General features: G+C 41.8%; 1 protein-coding gene across 1 annotated transcript in view; it reads left to right on the plus strand.

Moving 5' to 3' along the window:
- The window catches only part of LOC110475798 (lutropin-choriogonadotropic hormone receptor), a 33,159-nt gene that overhangs the window by 6,599 nt on the left and 10,550 nt on the right, over positions 1-16,010 (plus strand). Inside the window, exons 2-10 of the mRNA XM_085575782.1 lie at positions 2,895-2,966; positions 5,474-5,548; positions 7,199-7,273; positions 7,808-7,882; positions 7,971-8,048; positions 10,626-10,694; positions 11,349-11,423; positions 12,455-12,640; positions 15,085-15,165. Coding sequence (XP_085431908.1) covers positions 2,895-2,966; positions 5,474-5,548; positions 7,199-7,273; positions 7,808-7,882; positions 7,971-8,048; positions 10,626-10,694; positions 11,349-11,423; positions 12,455-12,640; positions 15,085-15,165 — 786 coding nt within the window. The remainder of the gene's footprint in view (positions 1-2,894; positions 2,967-5,473; positions 5,549-7,198; positions 7,274-7,807; positions 7,883-7,970; positions 8,049-10,625; positions 10,695-11,348; positions 11,424-12,454; positions 12,641-15,084; positions 15,166-16,010) is intronic.

Consider the following 16,010-nt stretch of genomic DNA (forward strand, 5'->3'; position numbering starts at 1 on the left):
TGGTCTTTTCAGGCACCTGCTTGGCAGAGTCCCAGGGGATAAAGCCCTGGAGGGAAAAGGGGCCCAAGAAAGCTCCAGATCAGCTCCAAGCTCAGGAGGGATACATCCCAAGAAAAAGGAAGTCAGGCAAATCACCAGGAGGCCTGCATGGATGAACAAGGAAATCCTGGACAAGCTCAAACACAAAAAGAAGGGAAGAAGGTGGAAGCAGGTACAGGTAGCCTGGGAGGAACACAGAAAAATTAAGCAGATGGGATCAGGTTAGAAAAGCTGACACCCTGATGGAATTAAGAAAAGGGAAACCCCCATTTTTACAGAGGTAAATAAGGAATACCCAAAGAAATAAATGCCACTCAGTCTCACCTTCATGCCTGGCAAGATCCTGGAGCACATCCTCCTAGAAGCCATGCAAAGGCACATGGAAGCTAAGGAGGTGATTGGTGACAGCTGATGTGGCTTCATTAGGGGCCTGACAAATTGGGTGGCCTTCTAGGATGGGGTTACAGCAGTGGTGGATGCTAAAAAGCCATTGACATCATCTACCTGGACTTGTGCAAAGCATTTGATGCTGGCCTGCATGACATCCTTGTGTTCAGATTGGAGAGAGATGGGTTTGATGGGTGGGCCACTTGGTGGATGAGGAGTTGGGATGGAGCCCATTCTCAGCAGGTTTGGGGATGGCTCCGAGCTGTGTGGTGGGGTCGGCACGCTGGAGGGGAGGAACCTTGAGAGGTGGGAGAGGCTGGAGGCCTTGAGACTGTGCAAACCTCATGGAGTTCAGCAAGGCCAAATGCAAGGTCCTGCATGTGGGCCAGGGCAATCCCAAGCGCACACATGGGCTGAGCAGAGAATGGATTGAGAGCAGCCCTGGGAGGGACTTGGGGGTGCTGTGGAGGAGAGGTTGGACATGAGCCACCAATGTGTGCTGGCAGCCCAGAAAGCCAGTGGCGTTCTGGCAAGGGCAGCAGGGCGAGGGAGGGGATTCTCCCCTTTACTCCGCTCTTGTGAGAGCCCACCTGGAGAGATGCACCCAGCTCGAGGGCTTCCAGCACAGGAAGGATGTGGACCAGCTGGAGCAAGTCCAGAGGAGACCACAAAAATGCTCAGTGGGCTGGAGCACCTCTCCTAAAGAGACAGGCTAAGAGAGCTGGGGTTGTTCATTAAATATTCAGAGAATCATAGAATGGTTTGGGTTGGAAAGGACCTTGAAGATCATCACCTCTCACTCCAAGCCATCAGCATTACAACCAGCACGCTGCTTACCCATCAGCATATCACAGGGAGGTAGTAGGCTCATGGCCTGATGTAATTGAAAGCCAAGATTTGGTTTTATTTTTGGCACCATCAGTCACATTTCCATTTCCTTTGTTCCTGAGCTGATGGTGCAATTATAGTGTTATAGAGCAGGAATTTCCCTGCTTCTACTTTTTCCTGAAGTTCTTTTCCTTTTGGCTCAGACTGTTCAAACCCACGGCAAATTACTTCTACCTGGCTCTAACCCTCAAGGAAAAAAAAAAGTACATTCTTTAAGCTTCATGACTTAGTTTCATTCCTGATTTAACCAAACCTCACACACAGCAAACATGCCAGCATCAATCTGGAGACAGGTATGACCCAATCACAATGGAATGACAAACATATATATCCTTCTTAGGTAGGGGAAGCATTGCTATTCCCAGTTTACTGACAGGAAGACAAGGTCCAAGGGAACTAAATTAGTTGCCCCAAATCATACAGACTTTTTGGAACATAGCTAGGAAGTGACTTCCAGGCTCCTTGGTACATCCAAACTTTTAACCCCTAGACACAGTACATAAGGCAGCCTGCCTTTCTAATGTGCAGATATGACATATTTTTAAATATATAAAAATATATACATATATATATATATTAAAAACTTGATGAACATTTAACATAAATATTTACAATAATAAACATATTTCTTCATATAAAGGATTATGATAACAATAAAAAAAAAAGCAGATTATGTGAATAGCATGAAAACATTTCAGTGAAAAAGCCTTGAGGGGTTGAGTTTAAGGATGGGAAACAAATGTCTGTAACTAGATATTTGTCGTTCTAAAGCAAAATGGAGCAATTATCTGTTTTCACAGAGATAACATTTTGAAATATGTTAAATATTTTCCTATGGCCGTTATCAGGGAGAGTGTGGTCATGGATAGATAAATTGGCTGCTAAAAGTACTGTTGTTCAGATGTGGAGAATGGTAAAATGTGGCTCTGTCTCCCACATCATTGTTAATTTCTCAATCAGAGAAACTAAAAAATTAAAAAGTAAAATTCACACTTGCTTTGAATCAACTAACTACACTGATGCAAATTAAAAATTTATTTTAAAAAATTTAAAAATTTATTTTAAAAAATCCAATATACCAGCCTGATTTGAAGTTTTTCTACACTTTGTGCACAGCCACATTCATGATGCCACACTGCAACATTACAGGGATATTGCTGGGAGGAGAATATGGTGCAGCAAACACAAAGATACTGTTTTAATAGAGAAAGATTTATATGAAATCCACTTCTTCTGAGGATCTAACTTTAAATAGCCTGTAGTTTCCTTTAACTGTGAATCTAGCAGCCTACTTTCATCAGGCTATAAATTTGCTTAATAGGTTATGATTATTATTGATTGGATGGTGATAACTCTCAAATTTATGCTGTTGAGGAACTGACCCAGTATCTTTTGAATTCCATTTAACTGAGATCAATGCCAAATGGATCAGGCCTCAGAGGCACAGAGAACTGTGGGAAAAATAAGATGGTGTTATGTTTTATTGGTTTTCTCCCTACCATAATGGTACAATTATAAACAAGGAAACCCCATGCCTTACAACCCTTTCCTCCCTCTCTTCTGTTTTTTTTTTTTTTCAGATCATTTACTCATCTCCCTGTAAAAGTAATCCCATCACATGCATTTGAAGGACTTCAAGATGCCTCCATCATGTAAGTTGTCAATATTTTCCATAGGCTTTTCCTTAATTTCTTACAAAAGTCATCCTTTTATAATAATGTAAAAATGCTAATACACTCTATTGATGAAATAAAACCACAGGGGAAGTATAAACATAGTATTCCATTTCATGTAAACAGTATACAAAAGATCCCTTGAAAATGTGTGATTTTTAACAGCTGTTTAGAGATCAAACAATGAAATATTAATCATGTCAGAGAGAACTGGATACAGCTCAGTAACTGATGAGAGGAGAATTTGATTAGCTGAGGAGATATATTTCTATCATTACCTCTGCAATGACAGCCATGGCACATTATGCATTTATAGAAGACCCAAATATGACATTTCTTCACATTTTGCAGTGAGAGATAAGCTTGGCAGGTGATCAGTAGGATTGAGCCCTTTCTTAGATCTTTCTGTTTGCAAGTGCCGTAATTTTGCACACAGGGTCTGTGCTGCTTCTTGACCCTCAGCATTGTCCCTATTTTCCATCAAGGATTCAGACCATAAGGCTCTACTCACCCCTCTTGCCCTCATATCTGCTGTTATTCCAGCTGAAATGGCATGCTTGAGTCTCCATTATTTTTCTTATTTTGTCTGCATTGAGTGGCCTCTAAAGGACAAAGTTGATGACACAGCAGTGCAGTGAAGAGCAGGGGGATGACCTCCCCCAGAACTTAAGCAGCAGCACAGAAGATGCTGCTTTTTCAAGGTGCACCTTTTATGCTTCTATGCAGCACATATCCAACGGCAATACAGTATTAAAACAGAATCCAGTGGTGCTGTATTCTTGCATCCATTTGCATCTAAATGTTTAATGAGAACTTTATCATTTTCTCACTGGACACCAACTTAAACCTATAGAATTTCTCCTACCTGTATTACTTGAGGCTACACTTTCTCAAACTGTACATATGTCATATTCTCCATAAAGAATGCTTTGTTCTTGGACATCAATCACTTCCATAACAGGAATTTAATTGATCTTTTTGTGTGCTTTTAATGAATCTCCCCAAATTTACTGTATGGGAATCAATGTATTTTTTTGAAATTAATTTGTAGAACACGTCATCATTTTATTGAGATTTAGTGCTGCTTTGAAAAATGCATATTTTATAATTATAAATCTCTGAATAACCTATTTGGTAACACATCACTCTCTGAAAGATGACAAATTATTCTCATGCCATAAGTCATTGCAACATATGTAAATGGAAAAACTGTGGCTCACAGGGAGGATCCCATAGAAGAACCATGTTTCAGACCCCAAAACAGTTCTGTGAACAGGCACTGATCCCTCCCAGCCTGTGAGTCTCTTGAGGATTAGGTGCCCAGAAGGCCACTTATTCTACATCTATCTTTCATTTATAAGTAACCAAAGCAATACCAAAAATAACATTCTCATTGAATTGTGATGATGAAAAAAATCTTTGATCATTCTTTCAGATACACATACACAATAACTGTGTGGTTTCTAGTGTGCATCCCCCTTTACCACTACAAATGAAATACAGAATTTATTCTGGTCTAAGGGATTTTGTATCACCAAGAGGGTTGTTTCTCATAATTGCAATTGAATTAAGCTAACACTCAGGACTGTGACAATACTGACTCTGATGGTGTAAACACATTCCAGTTGTTTGGAAAATATTTTTTCTTGGGAGTGTACAATCTTAGGTTTGCTTTGTGTGCCCTTCTAGTCAATTCTGTTGAGAAATTTGGAAGATCTTCCCCTTACATAACCTCAATGTATACTATTTACTTTCAGGACTCAGTTTTGCATAGCCTCTTATATCTTAACCTAACAAGCATCTAATAAGTTGGTTTTGTTTTTCTATGTCAGTATTGACTAATCTTGAGTACACACGTGGAACAGGAGCATCTGCACATCCCAATCCGAGAGTGCCACCAAACATAATCATGTTTGTCTGTGTCAGGATGAAAAGAGACACTTCCTTTCAACTTGCATAAATGTAATGAAAATGGCATTTAAATCCAAACATTGTTCATGAAGTGTTCTGAATCCATATCTGTGCCTTTCTACATCTGTGGGTGAGATGACCATAGTTCTGACGTGATAATAACATATGAAGCACCATGAATGTTGTCCACGCCCACACCCTGCAAATAAATTCAGCAAGCAGAACCAACGATGGGAGGGAGGAAAAGACTCATGAGGCTTGATCTTATCTTGCTTACATTAGTTCTGGCCCTCAGTCTCTAGCTTACCTGCAATTTGCTGAGGAAATGGAGATTGGCTGCTACAGTGGCACTTATTCCTAAGGGCTGGCTTTCCCTTTTGCCAAGACAGAAAAATGCTGGTCCTCTCTCAAACCCCACTGGCACAGCCTGGCAGGATGTCTGAGGTGAGGCACAGACAAGACTGATAGGAGGAGCTGAACAAGTGTGCATAGAAGAAGGAAATACAAAATGGAAAGCCAATTTCTGGTGTCTTTTCTGGTAATGTGTTGCTTTGTGTCTGCTGTTTTCATTGCAGTGAAATCTCTCAGAGCGACTCCCTGGAGAGAATAGAAGCGAGTGCCTTTGACAGCCTTCCCTCCTTGTCTGAAATGTGAGCACCAGTTTAAAAACGGCATCCATGTTGTGGTTTTGGATCATCAAGGAGTAAGCAGGCTGCAGAGAAGCATACCTGGACCAAATCTGTGTCTGTTACTTTGTTTGGCTTTGATTGAGCTCTGTGATGAGAAACATTTCTCTCCAAAGTACTGTATAAAACTGTGAGCACTCTGTAAGGCCTGGCCTTGGCGATCTAGCTCAGGCAGAGACATCCCTGCACAGAGTCCCCCTGCTTCCAGTAAGCTCAGGGCAGAAGTGGAGCTCTGGCACTGACAGGTTTTCTAAGTGGGGAAATAATTCAAAATAACAACAGATGAGAAAAATCTTTCTTTTTGAAGATGCCGTTTTCAAAGCCCTGCATTATTTAAATACAGCTGCTTAGTATGCATAGCTCTTCTGTGGAGCACTAAAATATTACTCAAACAGAACATGCACCGATTTTAAACTTGACCTCCATAGCACAGGCATCTGAGAGAGAGAGTTAAATGCAACAACTAGGAGAATGCTCTGAAATATTTAGTGAAATTGGAAACTCTAAATCTGATTCAATATCTCATTACTGCCTTTTTCGCACAGCATGACCAGTGAGTGGCTGAAAATTGTGCAACTGAGGACAAATTCATCTCTTTTTTCTTTTATATGTGAACATCACTGAAGCCAGTTACTCACAAAAGCAAGGGATACAGATTAGTCAACCTCTGAGTCCAACTTCCACTAGAATCAGTGGTGTGTTTAGGGAAGGAATGAAAGATTTGACCCCATGCATTCACCTGCAGTTTATGGATAGCTTTTCTTATACCTGTCTTCCAAAACCCAAAAGCTAAGCAAGGCCATTAAAGAGCTATAGGAAGCTGGCAAGAAAACCTCCTTGAACCCTGAGAGCTGTGCAGGACCCACATTGCAAGGGCTTGATGTCCCAAGCTGCACTCAAGTCCACATTCAATGGATGATCAGGGTACCGAGTTCAATTGCATCCTTGAATTTCAACTTTTCTTACCATATCACATGCTAAGACCTTTGTATTTTGGAAGTCATGCACTGGGAGGGTGCTGGGCTATGGCTATTGGCCTTTAGGGCAAACAGAGCTTTTCCAGATAGTTCAGCTGCATGAAGTGCTCCTTGATTAAGAGAGCTGCCCATTTTTTGAGTGGCCACTAGCAAAAAGGACTTCTCACACATTTCTCTCCCAGTTTCTGCTGATCCACTTCTACCAACCACTGCTCCAAGGAAGTCCATAGAGCTCCTAAGAGGTTAAACCACCTGAGGAATTGCCTTTCCTGGCTAGGAAGAGCATCAGTAATGTAATGGAAATGAGGGATGATTTGAAGGGATCCAATTGTGGAGCAAGGACCAGGCACACACACACACACCCTCAGATCCAGACTTGTCCCCATGTCCAAGCCCAAAATGCTAACTCCCACCAGTGACCAGGATATCCAAGCCAGACCAGCTCAGAGAACCATGAGAATTCAGGCAGTGTTATCTTTTGTTAGCTGCCTGAAAACTGCAGGCTGTTTTTATTACCAACAGTGCCTCAAAATGCACCCAGCAGCACATTTTCTGAGAAAGTAAATTGCAAGCAAAACTAAGGGCCCTCCCAAATCTATATTTGTTATAATACTGAAATATTTTTCCCTCACTGCAGATTAATCCTGAACACAAAAAATCTGTTGCACATTGAGGACGGAGCGTTCAGAAATCTTCCAAGGCTAAAATACTTGTAAGAAAGAGTTCTATTCCTTTTCTGTTTGCTCTATTTATTATTTCCTCCAAAGGAGTAGACAAATCAAATTAAGGAGTGTAAGGAAAAAGGTTTTTCATGCATTACAGTATCCTAGAGATACATACATTGTTTACAACAGCTTTAACCTGGAGTTAGCCAATAGTGAGGTCTTTCAGTGTACAAGGGCAGGGCAGTGATGGACAAAACAGTCTGCAAAGTAGTTCTGATAAATGCTTATTTCTAGAATAAAGCTTTTAGACTAACACAGTACTAAACAAAAGATGTAACTAAAATGTCTTTCTCATGCTTAATGTAGTGAGAACATATGCTGCTCCTCTAGGATACTGCTTGAGAATTCTAAAAACTTGATTTTTGCAGGGCTTACAAATACCTTTGGAGCCTACTTAAAAAATTAAGTTTGTCAGTCACTTTTTTAAAGCACTGTTAAACTTAGACCTATCAAGTCAGCTTCTTGTTGCATCCACTCTGGTAATATTTTCTCCCATAAATAGGAATTATGCTTTTCTCTAGGAGTATTTGTAACACTGGAATAAGACAATTTCCAGACCTGACACAGATCTTCTCAATGGAAGCTCATTTTATTTTGTAAGTAGAGACCCATGTTAACCCAGCTGTGTTTTCCATCTTGTTCCTGAGACACTGACAAAAACACCTTTTTTCTTTCCTTCCAAAGGGAGCTCTGTGATAACTTGCGTATGACAATTATACCACAAAATGCTTTCCGAGGGATGAACAATGAATCACTGACACTGTGAGTAAAATAATCCTAGCTCCAGTTCCTTCTGTGAGGATAACACTTCTGTGTGAAGAAAGTGGGTTGACTTCATGAAAATCTTGACATTAAGCCCCATGAAAAATAAATATGTATCATGTGTTGAATTTTAGATACCTAAGAAATATAGAGATGTTCTTCAAGATGAAGAACAGTTTTACCCAAAAGTTAAGTTCATTTAGAAAGGAAAATAGGACCAGGGATCTAGATCTTCATCTTCCATGCAATGTTGTTTTATAAAATACCATCAGCAGGATATAGACTACAAAAACAGCACTGGAGGCCAAAGTCTCTGTTCTTACCTCAGGGATGTGGTTTCTTGAAACAGTGCTTTCAGGGATCAAGCAGTCTGAGGGAGCTGAGCTTCAGAGGCACAGGGTCCCTCTGAAAAGGAGGGATGGAGATACAGAATAAATTGGTACAAACTACAGATGCTGCTTCTTACCCTGATTTCTTTTGTCTCAGCTTACTTTCTCTACAAGATCCCTGTAAGTCTCCACACCCAAGACTTTCCTTTTAGCCAACAGTGGGTTCATTGCCCTGTGAGGTGGGTGGGTTTGATGCTATGAGATGCCCCACCTGAGGAATGCAGAAAGCCAAGGTAGAATATCCTCTGCCAGCACAGCAAAAAAATCTGCATGAATTTTACATCTCACTTGGCTTCAGAAAAACTTCCACAAAGTAGCACCGGAAGAGGAGAAATCACAAGATAAGCCTCTTGGCAGGATGTGGCCAAAAGTTGGGTTTCTGTAGGAAGGACCCTCTGAGCCACAGAGAGCAGCAGCAGGCACTGGCTTGGTGTGGTAGCCACAAGCCCTGCCCTTGGGGGCCAGGCCCCAGTTCACATCCAATGGGAGCCCTGCTCAAAAGTCCGTGGGTATCTGCACCTGCAAAAGAGCTGTGCACATGAGCAAGAACTGCAGCTGATGGGCTCTTCATCAGGCTGATGTGCCAGCATGACAGTAATTTTAACCCAGATTTTATGTATTGACCAATGCCTTCTGGAAAGGAGAGAGGAACTGGGCATAAATGTGACTGAATGCTACTCCTACATGATGCTAAAGAGGAGCAATTGCTTGCATTAGTGCATGATTTCATCTTATGAGTCTCTTTCCTCCAAATAAGTTCTCAAAATAACTTTAGAAAAAATATTATTCTGCTAATGGTGCAAGAAAATGAACATAAAAGAGATGGAGAAAGGTGCTTAAAGTCTTTACTGTAACCCTAAAGTGTATTAAATGGGAGGGAGTCTAAGTCAGGAAACAGCCAACAGTCATTTTTCTCCCATCCTTTTGTGATTGGGAGCTCACCACAAGAAGAAAATTATCTTATAAGCAGCTTCCTAATTGCAGAGCTACGTATTAACTCCACCCCATGTTGTTAGCTGTAATTAGGTGGAGTAATTCCTCCTGCTACAGCATGGTCTGGTGAAACACAAGTAATCTATGGAGGTGTAAAGTCACCCTGCAGTCATACGTTACACTGCAAATAGCTAATTTAGCCTTTCCAGCAGTTAATGTTTCTTGTAGAGTGGGAAATTGATCCCACATATTGTCATGGTCTTTAAGACTATCACTAATTTCAGCATTGTTCTGAGGTAGATACCATCTATCAAGTGGAGTCAGGTGCTCCCCACACTTGAGCACCTGGGACCAGGTTTCATAAGGACAGTTTGTGCTACCCCAAAAGCAAGTGAAAAAGCAACAAAAATGTTAAATCCATAAATAGTTCCAAGTTTTCTAATAGGAAATTTCTTTTTATTAAAGAAAAATTAATAAATACAAGTGACTATTATTGAATTTCTATTGGATACATGAACTTGATATCACAAATGGATATTAATAGACCCATAGACTACATCTCCTACTGAAGGAAAAGAGCTGGACCTGAGGTGTAGCAGAGCCCAGGCTTTAGGTGTCTGGCCCCAGGTGGGGAATCAGGAAGCAGGGTGGCATCCAGTGTCCCTGTGCAGTGCAGGGGACAGCAAGGCTTCCACAGCACAAATCAGCAGCACTTTGGAGAAGCTGGTAACTCACTGCCTGCTGGATGATGCACAACTCACCCCTGCCTCTCTGCAAAGCTGTCTCTTGGAAGATTTGTCCATCCACAGAGGATTTGCAAGCCAGCAGTTCCCTCCAGGCTTTACAGTTGCTTTCCACCTCTCATGCCTCTAGGCCTTGCAGTCTTCCATCTGCACCTGCAGATGGACCACAAAATCCAGGTCTCATGCCTCCAGGTTGTTGTCTGTGTGCCAGGAGCTTACCTGGACTAATGTCTTGTTTCTGGATCTCAGCCCCAAGTAGGCACAGGTGAGCCGCTCAGCAGGGAGAGGATCTGTACTTCAGCAGAAGTTCTCTTCAGCAGCTAACAGAAGAAGCTTAGAGAATTGAAACTGCACCTTTGTTAATTTAAGAGCTATAGTTTCCTTCATTCTTTATAAGCAGAGCCCCTAATCATTAAAATGAATGCAGCACCGAGGTTTGAAACTTGTAGTACAAAATATAACCTTACCTCTTCCAAATCTTTTTGCCTTATGTTTGTTTATTTAATCTCCAGCAAGTTGTATAAAAATGGATTTGAAGCTATCCACAGCCATGCCTTCAATGGGACAAAGCTGAATCAATTGTGAGTATGCTATCCCTCCTCAGTAATTTACACAGTAAATAAGAATTTTAATACTCATAGGCTCTTCCTTTAGTTTAACTGGCTGTGTCTTCTGTTTCCCAATACCCACGGGAAAACTGCATCTTTCAGTGTCATTGTGACTCAGTCATCAATCCTAAAGCTCTTGCTGCTTTTCCTGGAACAACATCCCTTAAAATAATACAGCTTTTGTGAGAAAAGCTCATAATTCTTAAAAAAACATTAATAAATTAGTATAGACCTTGAAACAGCAGCCCAGACTAAGGAATCTACAGTTTATGTCTGAAAATAGGTTTTTAATCCCTCTCACATGCTGGGGGACTTGGTATGGTCCCCAGGTGTGTTGGTTTGGGCAAAATTTATATTTGCTACTGTAGTAGTGAAAGAACCAGCCTGGTTGTTCCCAGTTTAAGTCAGAAGAATTTTGAATTTATCACTTTGAAGTGTAGATGATAATGATCTGATGGCATCAGAGGAATTAAAGGTCACATGGGAAATGCAAGCACTCCCCAGCCAGGCAGTGCAACAACCACTACTGGGGTGGGAGAAAGAATTGAAACAGATGTGAAGAAGAAACCAAAAAAGTGACTTTTAAAACACAGACATAAAGACAGTTCAATTTTTTTGGTTCCACAGAATCCTGAAGGACAACAAGAACCTCAGGCGGATACACAACGATGCCCTGAGAGGGGCCACAGGGCCAGATGTCCTGTAAGTATCCACAGCCCCATGACCCGAGTGTCCTGTGGGAACTGCACTGTGCCACCAGAGCTGTGGCACCACAGCAAACACACGCTCTGAGTCTGGAAGGAGATTTGATCTCTTACCCTCAGTGTACAAAGTGGAAACATGTCAAGGAGATGACATGAAATCAGAGAGTGAAAGCAGTTTGCACCCTGGCAAACACATACTAGCTCTAGTGTTGGCATTGATCTCCACCTCTTAGACATTTTGGGTTTTGCTTTATTCGTGTCAGATCCTCCTGATCCTCTTCCTGTATCTTATATTCTGACATTGTAAACTAACTTGTCCTTTAGTAGGGTGGACATGTTTTGGCAATATATATAGCTTTAGAATTTGTTTATAAAAGTGAACCAGTTGATTGCATACTGTAAACTCATGCTGAATAAAACTCGTTATTATCATCCTCATGATTTATTAATCAAGGACTTACTGGAGGGCTGCCCTGGCTCTAACTCCATGCAATAAAACACAGTGTGCTTCTGTAAATAGCACTTTGTGCTGCACATGCCTTTTTGTGCCTTTTATTGGTGCTTTATGGAACATGGCATTACTGATATCACTTTCAGAATTGTGGGCCTTTTTTTCCTTTGTTTAATGTCCTGACTCTGAAAATCCTTAGTCACTGATGAACTTTCTTCACACAAACAGCCCCTCTGAAGTTACTGTAAGCCAAACTGCTTACATTTGTGTTGGCAATAATGACAGAATCTTTTGGGGTTTTAATTAATAGCCATTTAATTAAAGCATATACAACAGCCCTTCAGAGCCAAGCAGGGAGCGAGGAGGGTGTCCTACCTGTTAGCTGGCTGGAGAGTCAAGCTATTTCCCACCTTCTTCTCTCCCTGTCTCTGGCTGGAAGAGGCATCCCTCACTCCATGCATGAAGGCTTTGTAGATCTGAACTTCTATGAAAAACCCAGTTGCTGTTACCTACTGTCATGCTCTGGTGATATTTTTATATGGATGAAAAGAAAAGTGAATGCTGTCTTTGTTTCACAGGGATATTTCTTCAACAGCACTGGAGTCCCTGCCTAGTTATGGGCTTGAGGCCATTCAGGTCTTAAATGCAACCTCATCTTACTCATTAAAGAGGCTGCCACCACTGGATAAATTCAGCAGTCTTTTGGAAGCTGTCCTAACATATCCCAGCCACTGCTGTGCTTTTCGAAATCTAAGGACCGAAAGGTAAGTCCTAATAATACATTATGGTGCTGCCGTGCTTCAGAAGTTCCAAAATGGCAATTCTGCTTTATTCAGCTCACATGGCTTGATTATCTTTATTCCAGTTACAGGGAAGCTGTGGTGCATTGCAAGGCCTTGCAGGAAGCAGCAAATCTCTGCTAAGACCAGGAAAATTACGTCCATTTATTTTAGAGCAGAAATGGATCCCATCCTGTGCCCTGGATCTGCCAGCAGAAACATTATTCTAAGTTTGTTTAAAGCTTACATTTTCCTTGGTATCTTCTGGCATACAGAAAACAAACCTTTATCAATAGCACATTGCCCTAATTTAAAAAAAAATTAAACCCCTGTAGCCTTTAGCTTAATTAATACAGGTGATATGATGACATAGTAGAAAAGGCAAGCTTTCAATTACCGACCAAAATTTAGAGCCTGCCACAAGGCTACAGAGAGAGGTTACACAGTTTAGTTCCAACCATTTCAAGTAATAGACAGTATTGTTCTCCCCACAACTGGAAACCATGGCATAGGGAGAGCTTTGCATCCACAAACTTGGGGCAGTTAACCCAAGACAACTGGAACTCACTTTTCAGCATTTATGTTTCAAAGAAACCAACCCCCAGCTGGCTTCAAGCAGCCAAAGCAACTCCAAATGGGTTTAGTCTGAGCCATGAAGGTGCCTCGTTTCTCATCCCTCTCAGATGAAGGCCATAGAAAAAACATACTGAGCGGGCAGATGTGGGCAGCCTGATCGGTGTCACTCCCATGCCTTCACTTCAAGGATGTCCTGGAAAGGCAGAAGTACCATTCTAGTTCTTTAGGGCAACATTAGGGGTTAATCTATGCTTTCTCTGCCTACCTCATTTTACTAAGGAGTTCTTGATTCTGCAAGAACAGAGCAAAGATTCCACTGTTAAGCATTTCCATTGCTAATGAACTGATTCTGTCACAGACAATCTCTGAGTGTATTAAATGCAGGAGCAACTCTGACAGAGAAAAAAAGGTATTTATTCTAATAAAGATAACTACATTTCTGATGCTCTATTATTTTTGGGGTGCTTGACTTTGAAGTATGAGCATGGTCTATAAAAAAAAGCACGCCTTAGTAAGTCACTTTCTTATAGTAAGTGACTGTTTTCTTAGTAAATTGCTGGGGAGAAAATCCCATGCCAATAAGGAAATGACTGCTCCCCTACCAAGGGCATCAGCAATGTGGTTAGACAAAGCCATTTCCATTCATACTGGTAGGGTACCTGGCTGCTACTTTTAAAACCTCAAAAACAGAGATTTTACCAAGTGTGTAATCCTCCAACTTGTACTATTCAAACTGCTTTACTCAAGCATGCAAAGCCTACCTCCGGATCCCAGACAGCTTTATAGGGTTACCTGGGGAAGATTCACCCCATGCACCAGTATGGCCTTGGGGCTGAGCTGCTGGGAAACAGCTCTGCAGAGAACCCAGAGACCTGTCCATGAGCCAGCAGTGTGTCCTTGTGGCCAAGAAGGCCAATGGTGTCCTGGGGTGCATCAGGAACTGCATTGCCAACAGGTTGAGGGAGGTGATCCTGACCCCCTACTCAGCCCTGGTAAGGCACATGTGGAGTGCTGTGTCCAGTTCTGGGCTCCTCAGGATGAGAGAGATCTGGGGCTCCTGGAGCAGGTCCAGTGGAAGGCTACAAAGATGATCCTCTGGGGATCCTCTCTTATGAGGAAAGTCTGAGGGAGCTGGGGCTGTTCAGCCCTGAGGAGAGAGGACTGAGAGAGAACCTCATCAGTGTCTGTCAGTATCTAAAGTCAAGGGGATGGACCAGGCTCTGGTCGGTGGTGGTGGGCAATAGGAGAAGAGGCAACAGGCAGGAACTGATGCACAGGAAGTGCCATCTGAATACAAGGAAGAACTTCCTTCTGTGCAGGTAAACAAACACAAGAACAGGTTGCTTGGAGAGGGCATGGAGTCTCCCTCACTGAGAATATTCCACAACTGTCTGGAATGGGCTCTAGGATGACAAAGGGAGGCTGGACCAGATGGCCGACCATAGTCCCTTCCAACCTGACCCATTCTGGGGTTCTGTATCAGGCCAGTTTCCCAGCAGCTGTTAACACACACTTCTCCAAAAGCCAGCCTAGCTGCTTCCATTCATCCTGGTGGAGAATCTGGCCCACTTCAATACAGTATTTCAAAATACACCATTTAATTCAAGTTATTTTACTATAAGACCAAGACCAAGATGAAAGACCATGCTTACACACCTTACACATCCTGACACTACCTATTTTCACAACATTTTAAGTCTTCTCCTTCCAATTTCCAGATGTCTGCAGGAATATTTGTGCTGCTTTGAGGCCAGCACTGGCTTACCTTACATGTCTGTGACCATCTGCAGAGAAGACAAGGCTTTGGCCAAAATCCAGCCTGAAACTTAACTTTCTTCTCATCCTTCTTGCAGACAAAATTTGTTGTTTTCCATTTTTGACAACTTCTCCAAGGAGTGTGAAAGCAGCATGAGGAAAACGACTAACGAAATGCTGTGAGTACCTCTCTGCATAGAGATGATGGAAGTAGCAAATACAGACCTCCTCCCCTTTCTGCTGTTCAAATGATTTTCACCAAGCAGGTCTTTGCCTGCCAATCCAGTCACCCCTACACGTTACACAGTGGTAATTTTACTATCACTAAACCAAGATTTGGATTTTCAAAAGGAAAGGGGAATAAAAAACCCTCATGATTTCACAAGCTTTCTCATTCCACTTTGTCTTCTGAATTCTGAAAGGAATTCAAAATAATGATTAAATATTTACAGAAGTTAGTGGCCTATATGGAGACTTTCCATTCCCTGAAATAAATGCTGTTGTTGGTGTGATTCAAAGAAGAGCTGCTATTGTTAACTTTTTTTTTTTTGCCTATAGAAAGGATAATTCAAACTCTGCATATCAATAGTTTTCCATGGTAGAACGGAGTCCCTGAGCTAGAAGTGTGATGACCCCGTGCCAGTGGTTTACTCCGTCTAAACATGTCCTTTCATATCATCACAGTTTTACTTGACAGTGTTCAATGAGAAAGGCTAATATCAAAGCTGTTGTGTTGGCTGTGCTGGATGACACAGGCTCTAACCCAGCTTTTAAGGGAGAAGTTTAAAGATTTGCTATTCTTCATCCCTCTGCACCTAAATGGGAGACCTTGGGACTTCTTAGCAGCCCTGATGTGACATTAAAGCATTCTAAAGTCTAGAAGAAACAAGGTTATGGTCACAAAATTCCAATGACCAAATACAGCTGAAATGTGATTGATTCATTGGGATAATTACTTCCTTGGACATTGTCTTGTTTGCTGGTTGGTGAGGCCTCCTACACTTGCCATTTGGTTTTATTTGTC

This window comes from Lonchura striata, chromosome 3 (assembly GCF_050655825.1).
Source record: "Lonchura striata isolate lonStrDom1 chromosome 3, ASM5065582v1, whole genome shotgun sequence".
NCBI classification, from domain to species: domain Eukaryota; kingdom Metazoa; phylum Chordata; class Aves; order Passeriformes; family Estrildidae; genus Lonchura; species Lonchura striata.